Source organism: Embiotoca jacksoni, unplaced genomic scaffold (genome assembly GCF_022577435.1).
Source record: "Embiotoca jacksoni isolate LCO1_2020_lvr unplaced genomic scaffold, fEmbJac1.0.p SCAF_36, whole genome shotgun sequence".
NCBI classification, from domain to species: domain Eukaryota; kingdom Metazoa; phylum Chordata; class Actinopteri; family Embiotocidae; genus Embiotoca; species Embiotoca jacksoni.
Window position 1 is genome coordinate 3,278,434 of NW_027185388.1, and position 14,971 is coordinate 3,293,404.

General features: G+C 42.5%; 1 protein-coding gene across 1 annotated transcript in view; it reads right to left on the reverse strand.

Moving 5' to 3' along the window:
- Positions 1-2,912: 2,912 nt before the first annotated feature.
- Positions 2,913-14,971, reverse strand: part of xylt1 (xylosyltransferase I) — a 73,861-nt gene continuing 61,802 nt past the window's right edge. The window contains exons 10-11 of the mRNA XM_069165821.1: positions 9,074-9,407; positions 2,913-6,584 (exon numbers count right to left, since the gene is read on the reverse strand). Of these exons, the coding sequence (XP_069021922.1) occupies positions 6,262-6,584; positions 9,074-9,407 (657 nt within the window). The 3' untranslated portion in view covers positions 2,913-6,261. The remainder of the gene's footprint in view (positions 6,585-9,073; positions 9,408-14,971) is intronic.

The following is a 14,971-nucleotide window of genomic DNA, read 5'->3' on the forward strand; positions in this document are numbered from 1 at the left end:
GACCAAAGAAACCCAAGAAGGACTGACTGTCATGCACTTTAAAGAGCTTTAATTAGTATCACCTGGTGACTTCCTGATGTCTGCGCTGTGATTGGTTGAGGAGTTGACAAAGAGAGCTGGTTGTGGTGGGCGGAGCCCGTTTTTTCTCAGCAGGAGGCCGAAGAAGACTCAAACCTCCCTCCAGGCTGAGTGAGTTCTTTTATGGGAATTTGATGCACGTGTATGTTTTTGGACATTTCAGTGGCCACGTGATGTTTTTCATGAAGAGGATGCTTTGAGAAGTGAATCTGCAGTATTAAGGTCATTGTTCAGCTTTTTTAAGGTTCATTATTATTTTAAATGGTGATTATTGAATCAGTTGTTTTTACTTCACGTTGGTTTTTTAAATGTTTAACCAGCTGGTGACTTTGATGGTGATTTCTGGGCAGTTTTAATACCGTTTCCTGATTTCCTTTTTCGTTTTGTTTGTGTTTGGTGTTTGTGACACCTGAATGACCTGTGGACAGAAACACCTGCGAGTGTTTCATGAAGGCAGAATAACTCCTCTGATGTTGTTCATTAATTATTTTTTGTTTGTTTAGGCCACTTCCTCATTCTGACCTACTGCAGGCAGTTATTTACTTGAATCCCTCGTAGTACTGAGACTCGTTTGTTGTTTGTATCCACGTGTGAATTTACTGTCTTTGCGTGTTGTGACAGTGGAGCGCGGTGACCTGTGATTTCTCACTCGCGTCGTCTTCGGGTTTTCAGCAGTGCTGTAGCATATAATGAGGATCCTGTTCGAGGAACAGGATCCTCATTATCTAAAGCGTGTTATTCTGTTTGTGATGAATATTCTCATGTTTAAATCAGCCTTTCTCCATCACAGGTTTACTCGATGCTGGTTGTGTCGTGTCAGTAACCATCACAAGAGCTCCAAACGCATTTAAAGTAACACTGAAATAAACCGAATGAAAAATACTCTGAAATTCGTGTGAATGTTTCAGAGCTCCCAGCTCAAATTGTTGATATCATCACTCGTGATGAAAAATGTCATCATCACTTCATCATCGCTCAACACAAGCTGGTGGTTTTCTTCTTCTTCTACATCTCGTCTCGACTTCCACAGTTCGCTTGTAAGTGTCACTTCCCAATAAATTCTCTGACAGGAATTGAAAGCTGGAAGGGCTTCAATATCTGTTTATAGGCGTCTCCTGCTTCACAGGTGTTAATTAGCTTCATTTTCAGATTCACACTCGGTTGCTTGGAGGATCTCAAAGCTGTTGAATATTGTCGAAAGGTTTGAAGAGTCAGTGAATCTTTGAAAGTCTGGAAGCGTCAGCTCGAATGACAATTCTTGACGACTCAATTAAAGCTTTGAGGCCAAATGTGAGTCCTAACTTTTATTTTAGTTAAATGAAAAAAAATGTAAATCATGAGATAAACATTAGATGAAATGCTGATGAGGTTTAATTCTTTAAGTCTTTGCACTTTAAAAAACAACATTTCCGGGAGTGCCTAAACTTTTGCATGTTGCATTCATGGCTGCCGTGTACAAACCAGAGCTGTGATTCATTTCAAAGGCTTCAGCTGCAGCTGTGTGATGTGGCTGTTTGTGTGAATACAATTGTTGAAGCTAATTTGGAGGGAAACATATGGGAACAACTAGACGGCTTCGGAGTAACAATTCAACCACCTCGTTTTGGAAATACTGATGACATGAACAATGGTTGAAGCCACAAATGATTTCCAACTGTGCATGCAGATTTTTATCTCCAGTAGACATCTCTCTAGTGTTGGGAAACCTTTTGAAATCCGTTTTTAATTTTTTTTTAATTTTTTATTAAATCTTATATTCTATTTGAGTTATTACATTTTTGTAATGTTTTACCGGTTTTTTTAAATGTATTTTTTAGGTTGTTAGCTAAAATGTTCTCCGTGACATGTTATGACTTTTATGACAACATATTATAGAATTACATTTTTATGACCATTTTGGTCAAAACTATGGGTTCCCCCCCCCCCCCCACATCTGAAAGGCTAAAATAGTCATACATGTAACAAGAATATAATATAGTCAGATTTACTTGTGATTAAATGGTTGAGCGGTGATATTATAAGCTTTTTAACTTACGCCTTCACACAGCTGCTATTTTTTGTTTTGCCAGCTGTTCTTTTGCATTTGGCAGCTGTGTTGCTTACAGCCTGGATCGTGTCTTTAACTTCATGTTTGTGTAATATTTTAGTTTGCTCCCCGTTTGTAAAATGTCGCTCTTTCAGATTAAGAAACCCTGCGTTGATTTGATGAGTTTTAAACCACTTTCACTCTTCACTTCACCATTGAATGTGAAAACGTTTGTTCGGCTTACGAAAGCCAGATAATGGAAAGATTTCCTGGATGTGTTGAACCTATTTCATACTACAGTCCCCAGTTTTTTTTCTTTGTTTTTTTTAAACTGGAAACAGCTGCTGAGTTCAAGTAGAAACAATGCTGGTGAGAGTGATGTGATTAAATCAAAAACGCTTTGGACTGTAAAACCAAAACAACGAGCTGAAAGACACTAAAAACCTTCGCAGAACTGAGGTGATCACGAGAATTTATTCTCAGTTATTTCATCACTGCAAATAATCAACTTTCATTTGACTATTTGATGAAAGCTTTAAATCCCATTTTTTTTAGGCATGTGGTGTTCTGATGTAAGTTTTAACAAATTCCCTTCCTCTAATTACATCCATCCATTATCTCTACCTGCTTTATCCTGAACATTGTCACGGGGGGCTGGAGCCTATCCTCTAATTACACTTTATACTTAATATTAATATCCACAAAATTGTAATGATAGCTACAAAGCTACGTGTGTTCAATAAGGAACAACACAGTAAAAGTGGAAATATATTTCAATGTTTTGTTATCAGCTGCAGCACAGACCCACTTCAGCTGTTTTTCCATAGAATTTTATTTCCAAAAAGCAGTCAGAGAAAAGTAAAACAAGCCAGTCAAGTACAACAAAACAAATCCCCCGCAGGAGATGAAAAAATAAAAGCTGATAACGACAGAAGGCCTGATGATATATACAACAGCAGACATCATTTTGGTGTTGCGGTACCAATGAATCACTTGACAGACTCATGGTATTCTTCACATGAGGTCAAAACAAATAACAAAATAAGGATTTTTTTGTTTTATAATGGACAGAGAAGGTTCTAAAAGTCAGCTAAGGCACACAGAGCCTCCCCACAAAGAAACACCAGGGGAAACGTCAGTCAGAGAAATTTGTGCAACAGTTGCTCAACAATACATTCCAGCAAGAACAACAACAATCTGGCATGTGATTTTTCTCTGAGAGGCAGATAGGACAAGGTCGTTGTCACAGCTGTCCAAAAACACTGAAACAGGTTATGTACTTTGATCAATAAACACCATCAATTCACTCTTTGTGCCCAGATATCGACACGTCAAAAAAACTCTTTATGTCATTTCACCACATCTGTATTTACACGTACGATACCTTTTAGACAATATTTCAATACAAAATACTTATGTACATCTTCTTCATTTGTTAATGTTTTTGTTACAAAATAGGACTTTCACATTTAGTTACATTTAATTAATTCACCTTTTTCCAAAACTGTCATTGAGCTTACATCGTAATATGTACTGTAATTGTTGAGAGCACGGTGGCACTAGAAGTTAGAAGAAGGGCAGCAGAAGCCGGCCAGTGGAAAAACAAAGTCATCTTTTTACGACCTTAACCCAGGAAACAGCGTCGATTTTAAAGAGATAGCGATTCCAACACACGTCTGACAGAGCGGCAAGGTGAACTTGACATTAATGAACGGTAATGTCTCCTAATTGGCCGGAGCAAAAACACTCGTTTGGCTCTCGTGATGACTAAACAATGTTGACAATCACAGATTGAAAACCTAATTGGCTTCAGATGAACTTATTTCAAGGTAAAACAAATATGTGACCGCAGCTCTTGTTCAGGACGTGTTGCGGTGCAGCGTTTCCCCTCAGTGAAATGAACTCGTCTCAAATGTTCACAGATTGCCTTGATGGCAGAAAAAGGACTTTGAATGTAAATAGAGTTGAAAAGGTGCCAAACTAATAAGTTATGCGTTTTGCATTCAAGATACATTATAATATTCACTTGAAATTGTACATCGTTGTCACAGCATGAATGTCTCTGCCACTCATCTCCTTCTGAAACTGACGGGAACCGTGAAACGGCAGAAAGTTTCTCCTTCGGTCCAGACGTTCGTCCAGTGTGTTCGCTCGTGAAGACTGTTTTTTGTTCACCTTCTCTGTTTGGTGAGGTTGTTAGGAAGCTGACCTCTGACCTCACAGGTCAGGGTGTTTTTTTTTTTTTTTTTTTCCTGTGATGCACTTGGCAAACAGCCATGTAAGAAACCGAGACAAGAAGATCTATTCAGACAGGACAACACGGACTAACACACGGGTGCGGGCCAATAAAAAGGTACAGAATAAGTTTGGGGTGTTGGCCTTTGTAAATAAAGGCAGCTTTCTTTTACAAAAAAATATTTATCATGCTGCCAAGGCAGCGTCGCAGTTATTTAGTCACTGACTAAAAATATCAGTATTAATATAAACTTATAAATAAATAGCGACTCATGGACTCACCTCCCGTCATTCACACAATTTGAGACTTTTTGTATAATTATGTACAACATAGAGTGTCGTTGAAATGACAGGAATTAAAACAAATAAAACAAGGACAAAAAGTTTAAGGTCAGCTTGAGATAATTTTGTTTCAAGTTTGAGGCAGGTCGGTAAAAAAAAGAAAAAAAAAGACCAAGACGGACAAAACAGTTCTTTCTTTGTCCTCCGCCTGTTGCAACATCTGGATGTTATTAAAGAAATCTACACTATGTGAATGTTAAATCTTAAAATCCTAGAACAACCACAAAAGAAGCATCTATGAAATAAGGAATTTCTAACAGTAAAACATCTACATGGAATTTCTATTACATTTATTTTCCAGTTGTTCAATTACTCTGAGAAGGCCTTTGTATTTTAATTCCTCTTTTTTTTTTTTTTAATAGAAATGAAATGTGACTTCTGCAGGTTGTTGGTTGAGCTACAACCTGATCAGGCACTGAACTGAAGGAAGTCTTGAATTTCCAAATGTCACCGAGAGGGCTGGGTACAAAAATCTCTGGTATCGATGCCTTTTTGACACCAACTAAAATGAACAGATGTCCCCTAAACGCCTCACATGCACATTATCGCCAGATGCAAGAATTTACACCTCACAAAGAAGATATTGTTAGATTTTGCTACAATTTACCAACGTTCCCTAAACGCCTCACAAGGAAGCTACTGCTAAACTTCGCTACAATTTACCGATGGTCCCTAAACACCTCACATGCTGTCGGTAGATACTGTGCACGGTAGGTGAAGTAAACGCTGCACGTAACTGACTCGATGGAGCAAAAGTTCTGCGTTTTAAAGTTGAAGCGTGTCGATGTAACCGAGGTTTCAAAATTTGCCTTTTTTTTTTTTTTTTTTTTTTTTAAACTAGATCGCAATGAAGTTTTTATTTATTCATTTATCGATGCTGTAAATGTATTGAAGTTTGGTACCCAGCCCTGTTCAGTGACCTATCTAGAAATCAGAGGTCTGAAGTAATTGGCTTTAACAAAACATAAGTAGTTTAAAGTTTCTTCATAAATGTGAAATTTGCTTTTAATAGTACTTTTATTTGAGTCGTATCAAAATAATCTTTCTTAACAGTTTGGGGGTTTTTGAATACTCGGATATCGTCTCGTTGTTGATGTGGACATAAAAGTTAAGGAGGCACATTTATTTCAGTACCTGGCTGCCTCCTCGCGTACGTCTTCCAACTAAGGCCTTATCGCAGCGGAACCGGGTCGGTGTCGACGGTCCACACTCACACGACCACGGCGCCGCGAGCAGGATGTTAAAAGCTGACTATAGAATTCATTCAGCAGCAAAATAAATGCTCAGAAATTGCAACGCTTGATCACAGTAGAACTCAGCCGTGAGAAGGAAAATAAATACAGAGAAACTGAAATAGCAAAGCCAGCACAATCCCCTAAAAGAAGGAACCCGGTGGGAGGATCAGAAAATCATTCCTTCGCCTTTTCTGTCCCGACACCCTCGCCAACGTCCCAAAATAAGAATCCAATCTCTCGTTTGTTTCCTTCTCCTCCCGAGACAGAGACAGAGCACTCGCCCCTCCCTCCAATAAATAAAAACAAACAGTGTTAGAGCCTCCCGTCCAGCTGGAGGCCTCGCTGCTACCTGATGCGGCCGTCGGCGCGCGGCGCTCCCAGCTGGGATTTGGGGTCTGGGCTCAGGGAGCTCCACGGGTTCTTGAGGCAGGCCTGCATGACGGGGCAGGCGGTGGGCCCCACGGCGCAGACGTCGGCCGCCTCCCACAGCTCGCCCACCAGGCCGTCCAGCCAGCGCTCGAGCTCCGAGCCGGTCAGGGCGGCGTTCCTCTTGGCCTGCTCCACGTAGCCCAGGCTGACGGGGATGTTGAGCACCGGGTTGAGGCCGTGGAAACTCTGCTCCATGTAGCTGTTCTTCGCCGGCCCGTTGTGGAGCTTCAAAGTGTCCTCTGGAGAGATGTGGGCAGGAGGGAAGAGAGAACGGAGAAAGACAGTGAGTGGATAATCAGCAGTCAGAGATTGTAGGGCGGGATCACGGAGGGAAGAAATATCAAAGCAGTGAGCGCGCTTTCCCTTCTTATCATCTCACAAGTTTAAATTGGTTGCTAATTTGCTTGGATTGATTTGTGCAAGTGGCCTCGCTCAACCCTCCTCTTTGATGTGGTGTGTCGAGTCACTGCAACACAGACTTTTTGGAAACAGTCAGAAATATTCAAGACGTGTCCTCATTCCTTCTTCCCGTGACGGCCGAGCCTTGAAGGAAGTTGGCAAACAGAGACGACTTCTCCTTGAAGCCCTCTTCTCTTTAAATTCCTCACCGGTCCTCTAACCGGGGGTGCTAGCCATCCCCCTCTAAGCGTGGCCGCGGAACAAACCCCCCCGCCCCCCCCGTCACCCACATGTCAGGAGACGTCAGCGCTTTTCACACGCTGGTGGCAGAAAGACACGAGATGCTCCGCCAGAAATGCCGATGTCCAACCGACGGGCGGAGAGTCGTGCTGTTCGCTGTGAAGTCATGCGTCTGTGTCCAGTTTTTGTGTTTGTGTTTAAAAAAAAAAAAAGTTGCAGGATGTATGTATGTGTGTGTGTGTGTGTGTGTGTGTGTGTGTGTGTGTGTGTGTGTGTGTGTGTGTGTGTGTGTGTGTGTGTGTTGCTGCCAATCCACGTGGAAGGCTACATCATAAAGTTTTACTGGCGCAGCATGTAGGAGGGAAACCAGGTGCCAGACTTGGCAGTAATTTACGCGAACCAGCAAAATTCAAACTTTTCCTTTTTTTGTTTGGTCCCACAAACTGAAATTGGTGAATGTTCAAGTGCTTTTCACGCCGACTTCCAAACTCATTTTAGAATTTATGATCAGGTATGGCCTTTAAGGGGTTATATTCATTATTCATAAATAAGGCTGTTGTTACTCACAAATATGTGTTGATGTGATTTCTGCCAGTATTTGCTGCTCTTCAACATCCATGTGAGTAAACTGGAACAAAAAGACTCTCATAGAGAAATCCTGAAAACATATTTTGGATTCAACGAGCAAAAATTAATAAAAGAAAGTTAGTTTTTTTTTGGCACGAGACAGCACATATGAATAATAATACTGAATAATGTCAGTCATACCAAGCCAGAAAGGTTGTTGCAGGCACCAGGACTTTCTACTTCTGTATACTTGTATTTTTCATTCATCTCTTCAAGTTGAGGATCGTTTTTTTCCCCCATCCATCCATTGATAGGACGGCAGAACATAATTGCATAACGCAAACTAACTTAAACAACAAGAAAGCAGTGATTGATATTGAACCGTCGCATCACAACCCCCCCCCCCCCCCCCTCCTCCCACCGAGACTCAGGTTAAAGATGGGAGCGGCAACTTTACTCGTTTAAACGGCTCAGTGAGATTATCACACGCAGAGACGTGATTACGCCGACGTCTCGGCTATCATGTGACTTTCAGGGCCAGCTGGCCGCTCACGGATTAGAACAATGCCGTCCTGCCCCGTATCCATGGCGACTGATTGATTTAATTGTGTCATTGTTTTTGGAGGGCTAAGTGCGCCGATGTTTAACACTCTGTTTAGTATGTATGAGCAGCTCGCCGGGTTATTAGAGGTGACTTGATGACAAATAACCAGGGTCTGCCGAGGCCCACAGGCTTGATTAGAAAGGGCAACACTGCAAATACAAGTCTGTGTGTGTGTGTGTGTGTGTGTGTGTGTGTGTGTGTGTGTGTGTGTGTGTGTGTGTGTGTGTGTGTCTGCAGACATTTTGGAACACCTGACTCAGCAATCATTACTTCACAGTGAATGCAGCATTAGTCATTAGTCTGGGACACAATGTTGTAAACTCAATGTAGAATTCCTGTCAAACAGCACTAATGTAAGAAAACTGAATGAGTGAAACCGCCGCTCTAAAATCAAGAAAATTATTATTTGAACTCCTGATAAAAGTCTCACCTGAGCTCATAAGTGTGTGAATTACATAAAAATGTTTATCAGAAATGTAGCAGCATAAAATGGAAGTACGGTACCTCACAATTGTACTTAAACTCAGTATGAGAGTAAATGTACTTTCCACCACTGGCAACACTTAATGATACAAAACCCATGAAATACAGCCTGAAAACTTCCTGTGACACACTGACAACAAAAACTCAATATTATGAGAATTCATCTGCTGGATTAAACTGCACTTTGAAGGTCCGCAAAGAAAATGCAGTTCGGAGCTCTCGCTCAACCTCGTGCAGAGAAACGTCTGGCAATTAGAAAAACACCGGAGGTACTTTCTTGACGGATGATCATCTGAGTAACAGCACAGCAAGTTTAACAAGGACTATTTGTACAAATAGCACAATCAATAGTAATTTTGTGTTACGCTCAGGATAAAAAAACAACAAAAAAGGGAAGTGCTGATAAATACGAGGACACATCCGTCTCTTCCTCACCTTGTCGTATGGGCTGGTGCTTGCTGTACACCAGCGGGGCGATCAGGAAGTGCATCTCGGCCACCGGGCTCCAGTGATGCAGGATGCGGACGCTCCACACGCCGGGCCGCAGGGGCTGGTTGAGCGGCGGGCGGTAGTGGGTGAACTCGGCGCTGGCGTCGATCAGGATGTCGTAGGTGGCAGCGATGACGTTGGTGGGGTCGATCCACACCACGGTGACCGTGACGTTGGGCCCTTTGCTCCACTTCTGCATGCCCACCGTCTCGCTCATGGGACCCATCAGTCCGCCGAAGTTTCTGAACATGCGTTCTTTGGCGTCCCACTCGGTGCCGATCTGATAAAAAAAATACAAAAAAATACAAAAAATAAACAAGAGGGAAGAGGAGAGTGAGTGACAGAATGAGGTAAGAACAGAGACGAGGGAGATAAACAACAGAAAAAAGCACAGGAGATGATGATACATAAATTTACTCCAACTGCATATAGTGCAGCGTGATCATGAATAAATAACACACTCTGCATGCGTTACCATTTAACCATATAACCAATATCTGCTCTAAATTATCATGGGGACTTATCACCAGCATGCATTTTTCATCAAACGGCACCTCACTCCAGCACAGACGTTATATAATGTTAGAATATGCAGCGGCTGACAGGCCTGACTGTGTCGCTCTGCACTTTTCAGTATATTTGTCCACAGCTGCTGGTGTGTTTCCCCAACAAGGAATACGAGAGGCAGGCGGAGGAAGGCGTATGACTTCCACCCCGACCATATCCCCAAGCAGCTGGAGATCAAATGCATCGCTGTTTGCTCTCTGAACACACTTCATAGTGATGGGAAGAGAAAGGGAGAGAGGAGGCAAATGAACAGTAGCGTGAACGGTATTTGTCTTCAACAGAAACTACAGATTACAACCTGACATCGGTGAGAAAAAAAAACCAGCAACAGAGGACGACGCTGATTATATGCAGACACAGTGACCGCAGCCTTTTGACAGGAGAAGAAAGTGGGGAGTCTGGGGAGGAGAGCGCCGTGAAAATGAGCTCTCAATGCCTCCACAAAGACGGAAGAAAAGCTGCATTCTCTGTGACAATTTTGTGATAAATAAAAATGTAACAGATAGTACCAGGAAGTCAAATATATCTTTGGTGAATTATGATAAATAACAGAGTCTCTGGCTGCACAACATGGAAGGAGCTGCCAGCCTGAAACTCACTGGAAGACCACCGGGGGAACAACGAGCCACTTTAAGATGATCACATCCTGTAAGTTTATATAGCGAACTTCCACAATACACAGGTTGTGTCTTTTTCACTTAAGATTTGATAATAATAATCTCTCTACAAAGATTTGTTCATTAGAATGAAGTAAAAAAAAATAAAAAGAAAAGAGAGAACAGAAGGAGGGAGAACAAATCCCAACAACAGGAAGAGGACACGAGAGCAGCTAATTGGCTTTAATGTGTTCGTTGTGGTCGAGACTGTAACTGTAGAGAAGAGATCTCAGAACTGCAAGATGAGAGACACGGAGATTGATGAGGGAGACGGAGTGATACAGAGGGAGGCATCACACACACACACACACACACACACACACACACACACACACACACACACACACACACACACACACACACACTGACAGTAAAAGATGTCTCGGGGTGTTTGCAGAAATGTGAGAGGGACGGCGGCGTCAGGAGGCGCTCAACCTTACAGCGGCGGCTGATTAACACGGCTTCACCCGGCCGGACGATCAATGGCTGCCTGGAACTGACTCTGTGTTGCATCCTCTGAGAACTGAAATTGCGATTGTGCAGTATAAATAGACACCGTACGTACGTAAACGTCTCGGCCCGTCCATTAAAGACACCTCGCATTTCCTCTTAATTATTGGACTGACCTCTGCCATTCGGCTTCTCGGACCTCGGCTCCTTTCTCTTCAAATTACGAATCAACTCTCGTGTCCGGCACCTCTCGAGCTCATTATTTTATTCAAGGCCGGCACACAGTACACCCCGCGATTGATTGGCAGCACTCTCCATCTAAGCCCGAGAACCAAATGAAGGGAGTATCGACAGAGGAATTGCAACGTGTTCCTCACGGAGAGCCAACTTAATATTTGTGAAAGGGAGATTCTGACAGTGAGGGTTGGAGGGAACCCTCTCGGGACGTGCTTCTGGTTCCTTCCCGTAGTTTATTCGGCAACGAGCATCAACTAAGCGCAGCATACATTATGCCCAGCTGCTGCTGCTGCAGTCCAAGTTCCAAGTTTTTCAAGCAGTTTGAGGCCAGATGAGTTGGCAGCTACTCTTCATCACGCACCAACACACATGTGGTGTGTACACGCAGGTTAATAAGGTGTACAAGCAACTGGTTTGTCTGGCTGCCTGCTAAATGACCAAAACTCAGTCACTACCCTGGTTTCCACAGAAGAAGCCAATTTCTTCCCCAAATAAAAACGTGTTCAGAAACTGCTCCTGTTGCGCACGAACGATGTGCACAGAGCAGGAGGAAGGTTTCACCCTGATGAAGAAGTGCTGCAAATGTCTTTCTTTGATCAAAATCAGCACCCGAGTTACGGACGTTTCTATGGCACATTAGTTACATGTTTTACCTTGGGATTTACATTTTTTATTTTTTTTTTATCATATAAACAGAATCCATTTATTCTCTGGTTTATGTTAATATGGTCCAGGAATGGTCTCCATATTTTCATAAATTGGTCCCCTCGTTCTGAGAGTCTGAATATAACTCGTTCATAACCAGTTCAATCCAACGCTCAAATACACAACGATGTGTTCATGGACGTGACCAGAAGGCGCACATCAAACTGAAAATGCTTCAGGAAGCTTGTGGCAATGAAGCAACGAGCCTCCAGTCGTGTTTTGATTGACATTCGCTCCTCCTGAGGGGCGGGACATCACAGTCCAAAACCACGACATTCGGGGGGGCTGAGCCCCATGAATTCTTCCCCCAGGGTCTGACTGTCAACACTGAGTTCTCCTGTGTTGTCCTGATATTCGTAGCACGTTGAAAAAGCACAACTTTCCTGCTCCTCAGCACCGTCGTCGCTCCCGATCGCAGGATTTCGGCTCCTTGTAACTTCTTTCTGTTCTCCGATAATTCGTCACATTCTTTGATGCGCTCTCCGCTCAGGTTTCAGGTGCGTAAAAGATTGCAGATGCATCCGAACCGCTGCTCACAAAAGCGTTTGAGTCTGTTTCTGAGCCTATTGATCCACCCTCGTAGATATTGACATGTTTGCTATTTATGCACAGAGCCAGGTCTCCTTCTGCTTCTACAAATGACGCATATGGAATTGTTTTCACAACAGCTCAAAGTTTCGCCGGCACATTTGAACAACATTCATAAAGTTTATCGCTATAAATATTGCTGTAACTATTTGCCGTGACTAAGCGCTGCTCTCTCGGTGATTTAAATTCAAGGTACACCTGCAGATAACAGATGAAGCCACCAGTAGCGAGGAACTCTTTCTTCCAGTATGGAAGTAGGTCAAACGGGGATTAACTTCTGGCCCGTTTCAGCTTCAGCCTGTAGCTTACGATGACCTCCGCTCTCAACCTGTCCCTTGCTGCTTCTGCCCCTTAAGCTTTGGCTCAAGACCAATACCCAATCAAGCCTTACGGACGCTCACCGAGTCGAAGGCTTCTGACCTTCACTCGCTTATAGCCATCCTTAGAAAGAGCACGGGACTAATGCTGATCTGGCAAAATCATCGAGACTCTATCCACTTTTGTCAATAACTCCATTTGCAGGTTTGGCACTTTAACTTTCCACTAACTCAAACCGATTATTACCAGCAATCACCAACAGCTATTTTCCAGATTTAACCCTCATTTATCGTCTGTTGTTGACCGACGGAAGGAGAATTTCCTGATCTCATAACGACTCGTACATTATACATTTCATTCTCATTACTTTTCTCCACATAGGCCCCATCATTCATATCTATTACCCGTATTACGTGTTTCATCCTCTGCTCACTAGCGCGCCCGACTTAATAGAAAACATAAAACACTCCCATCTCATAATCCAGCTCGATTCCATTTCTTCTCTGTGACCCGGCGACCCTACACAACTTCTTTCTCTGTGTCACCGGCGTGTCGGCGCCTACAGTCTGACACTTCCATTAAATAAAGCAGGTCGGTCTGATCAGGCAAGGGCACGGACAGTCCTACTCTACATCTGGCCCTGCTTACAGCCGATAGGGCACCGACGTCCCTCGGGGCTCCATTCAGAGGCTTATTAGTGGCACTTATTGGCGGGGTAATCAAACACAGGTGTGTACCAGCGGCACCGGAGGACTCCCCGGGGGCACCGATTACATTACTGAGGCACAACGAGTTGGACGGATGAATGCTAATAAAGATGCACAGTGGATGTTCCTTTATAAAGCCGTGTGACGCTGCAAAACAGACTTAAAAATAAGGTTTGATATTTTAGGAAATTCACTTTCTTGCCCAAAGTTTGAGAAGAAGATTCGTACCACATTCAGGTCTGTGCGTTAGAAAAGCCAGCAGCTGGCTAGCTTAGCTTAGCTTGGCACAAAGAAAGGAAAAAGCCAGTCTGGCTCTGTCAAAGCTAACAGCGTAAAGCTCACAAATTAACACATTGTGGTTTTCGTTGCCAAGACGGACGGGACGTTACTTGCTGAAGCTATTTCTCCAGACAGTTTGAAGCTAAGCTAACTGCTTCATGTATATTTTACAGACTTGACGGTGGTGTTTCAAGGCAAACTAGGAACTCAGTTACCCAAACGTCTGTTTGTTTAAGGCTTTGCTTGCACCTTTTTTTTTTGCAGGTATCTCTGACTCCGGAGGTGCAAGTTTCTACAAGTGCCCCACCAACCAACCGACCGACCGACCGACCGACCAACCAACCCAGTGGTAACCGTTTGTTGCATCTCATTGCTGCTCTTTTCTCTCTCTGCTCTCCCCAACCATCTGAGGCCACCCTCCTCTGAGTCTGGTTCTGTCTAGTTTTCTTCCATCTGGGAGTTGTTGGATGGTTTTGTTTCTCTCCATAACGTTGTGATTGAGTGTAATTTGGCTGTATATGAATAAAATTGAATTGAATTGAATTAATCTGTTATATTCACACTACAAAGTTTGTTTTTTAGTACGTTTGTGTTTGGTCGTGTAACCATGCAGGGCACAAAAGAGAAAATTACTTTTTTTTTCAAAGCAAAGCATAACGACATTTAGTTGTTATGAAAATGTATTTCAACAACTTTCTTCTTGCAGATAAAATAAGAAATCTGTCTACAAAAACAGATTGATGTACCTCTTATCTGGACTCAACCTCCCTGAAAAGTTCATAAGGACATATTTTGGTGTATCATGTTTACAGTATGTTGTTTTATGCTGTTATAGTTGTCAAAATTTATACGAATGGGCTTAAATTTACAAGAAATCCTAAACACTTTGGGGCTTTATGAAAATATCTCATGTTGAATCTGGCTTGAGGGTTTACATACGATATGATTTTTTTTGTCTATATTATATTGTATAAATACAAAAGACCAATTGTACGGTTTGTATTTAATTCTCTTTAATAATTGTTAATTTAACTATTTTGTAATTTTTGAGGCTATAGTTTGTGGAGTTGTTTTTATTGAATTACATGTTTCTGCTGTTATTTTTTCATCCACCATGATATGAATGTAAATATACACTGTGGTACATTGAGGACTAAAACCATCAGTCATTCTACTGTGTAAGATTTATCCAGAAGAGCGTGATATACTTCTCAATGTCAAGTTTGACTTGAGGTGAAATACTAATTTTAACTGCGTGGGCTTTAAGCGTTCCTCCACTAAATCATGCTGTAAAAAGGCCTATAAAGGCAGCGACAGGGGAGCGAAAAGAAAGACGT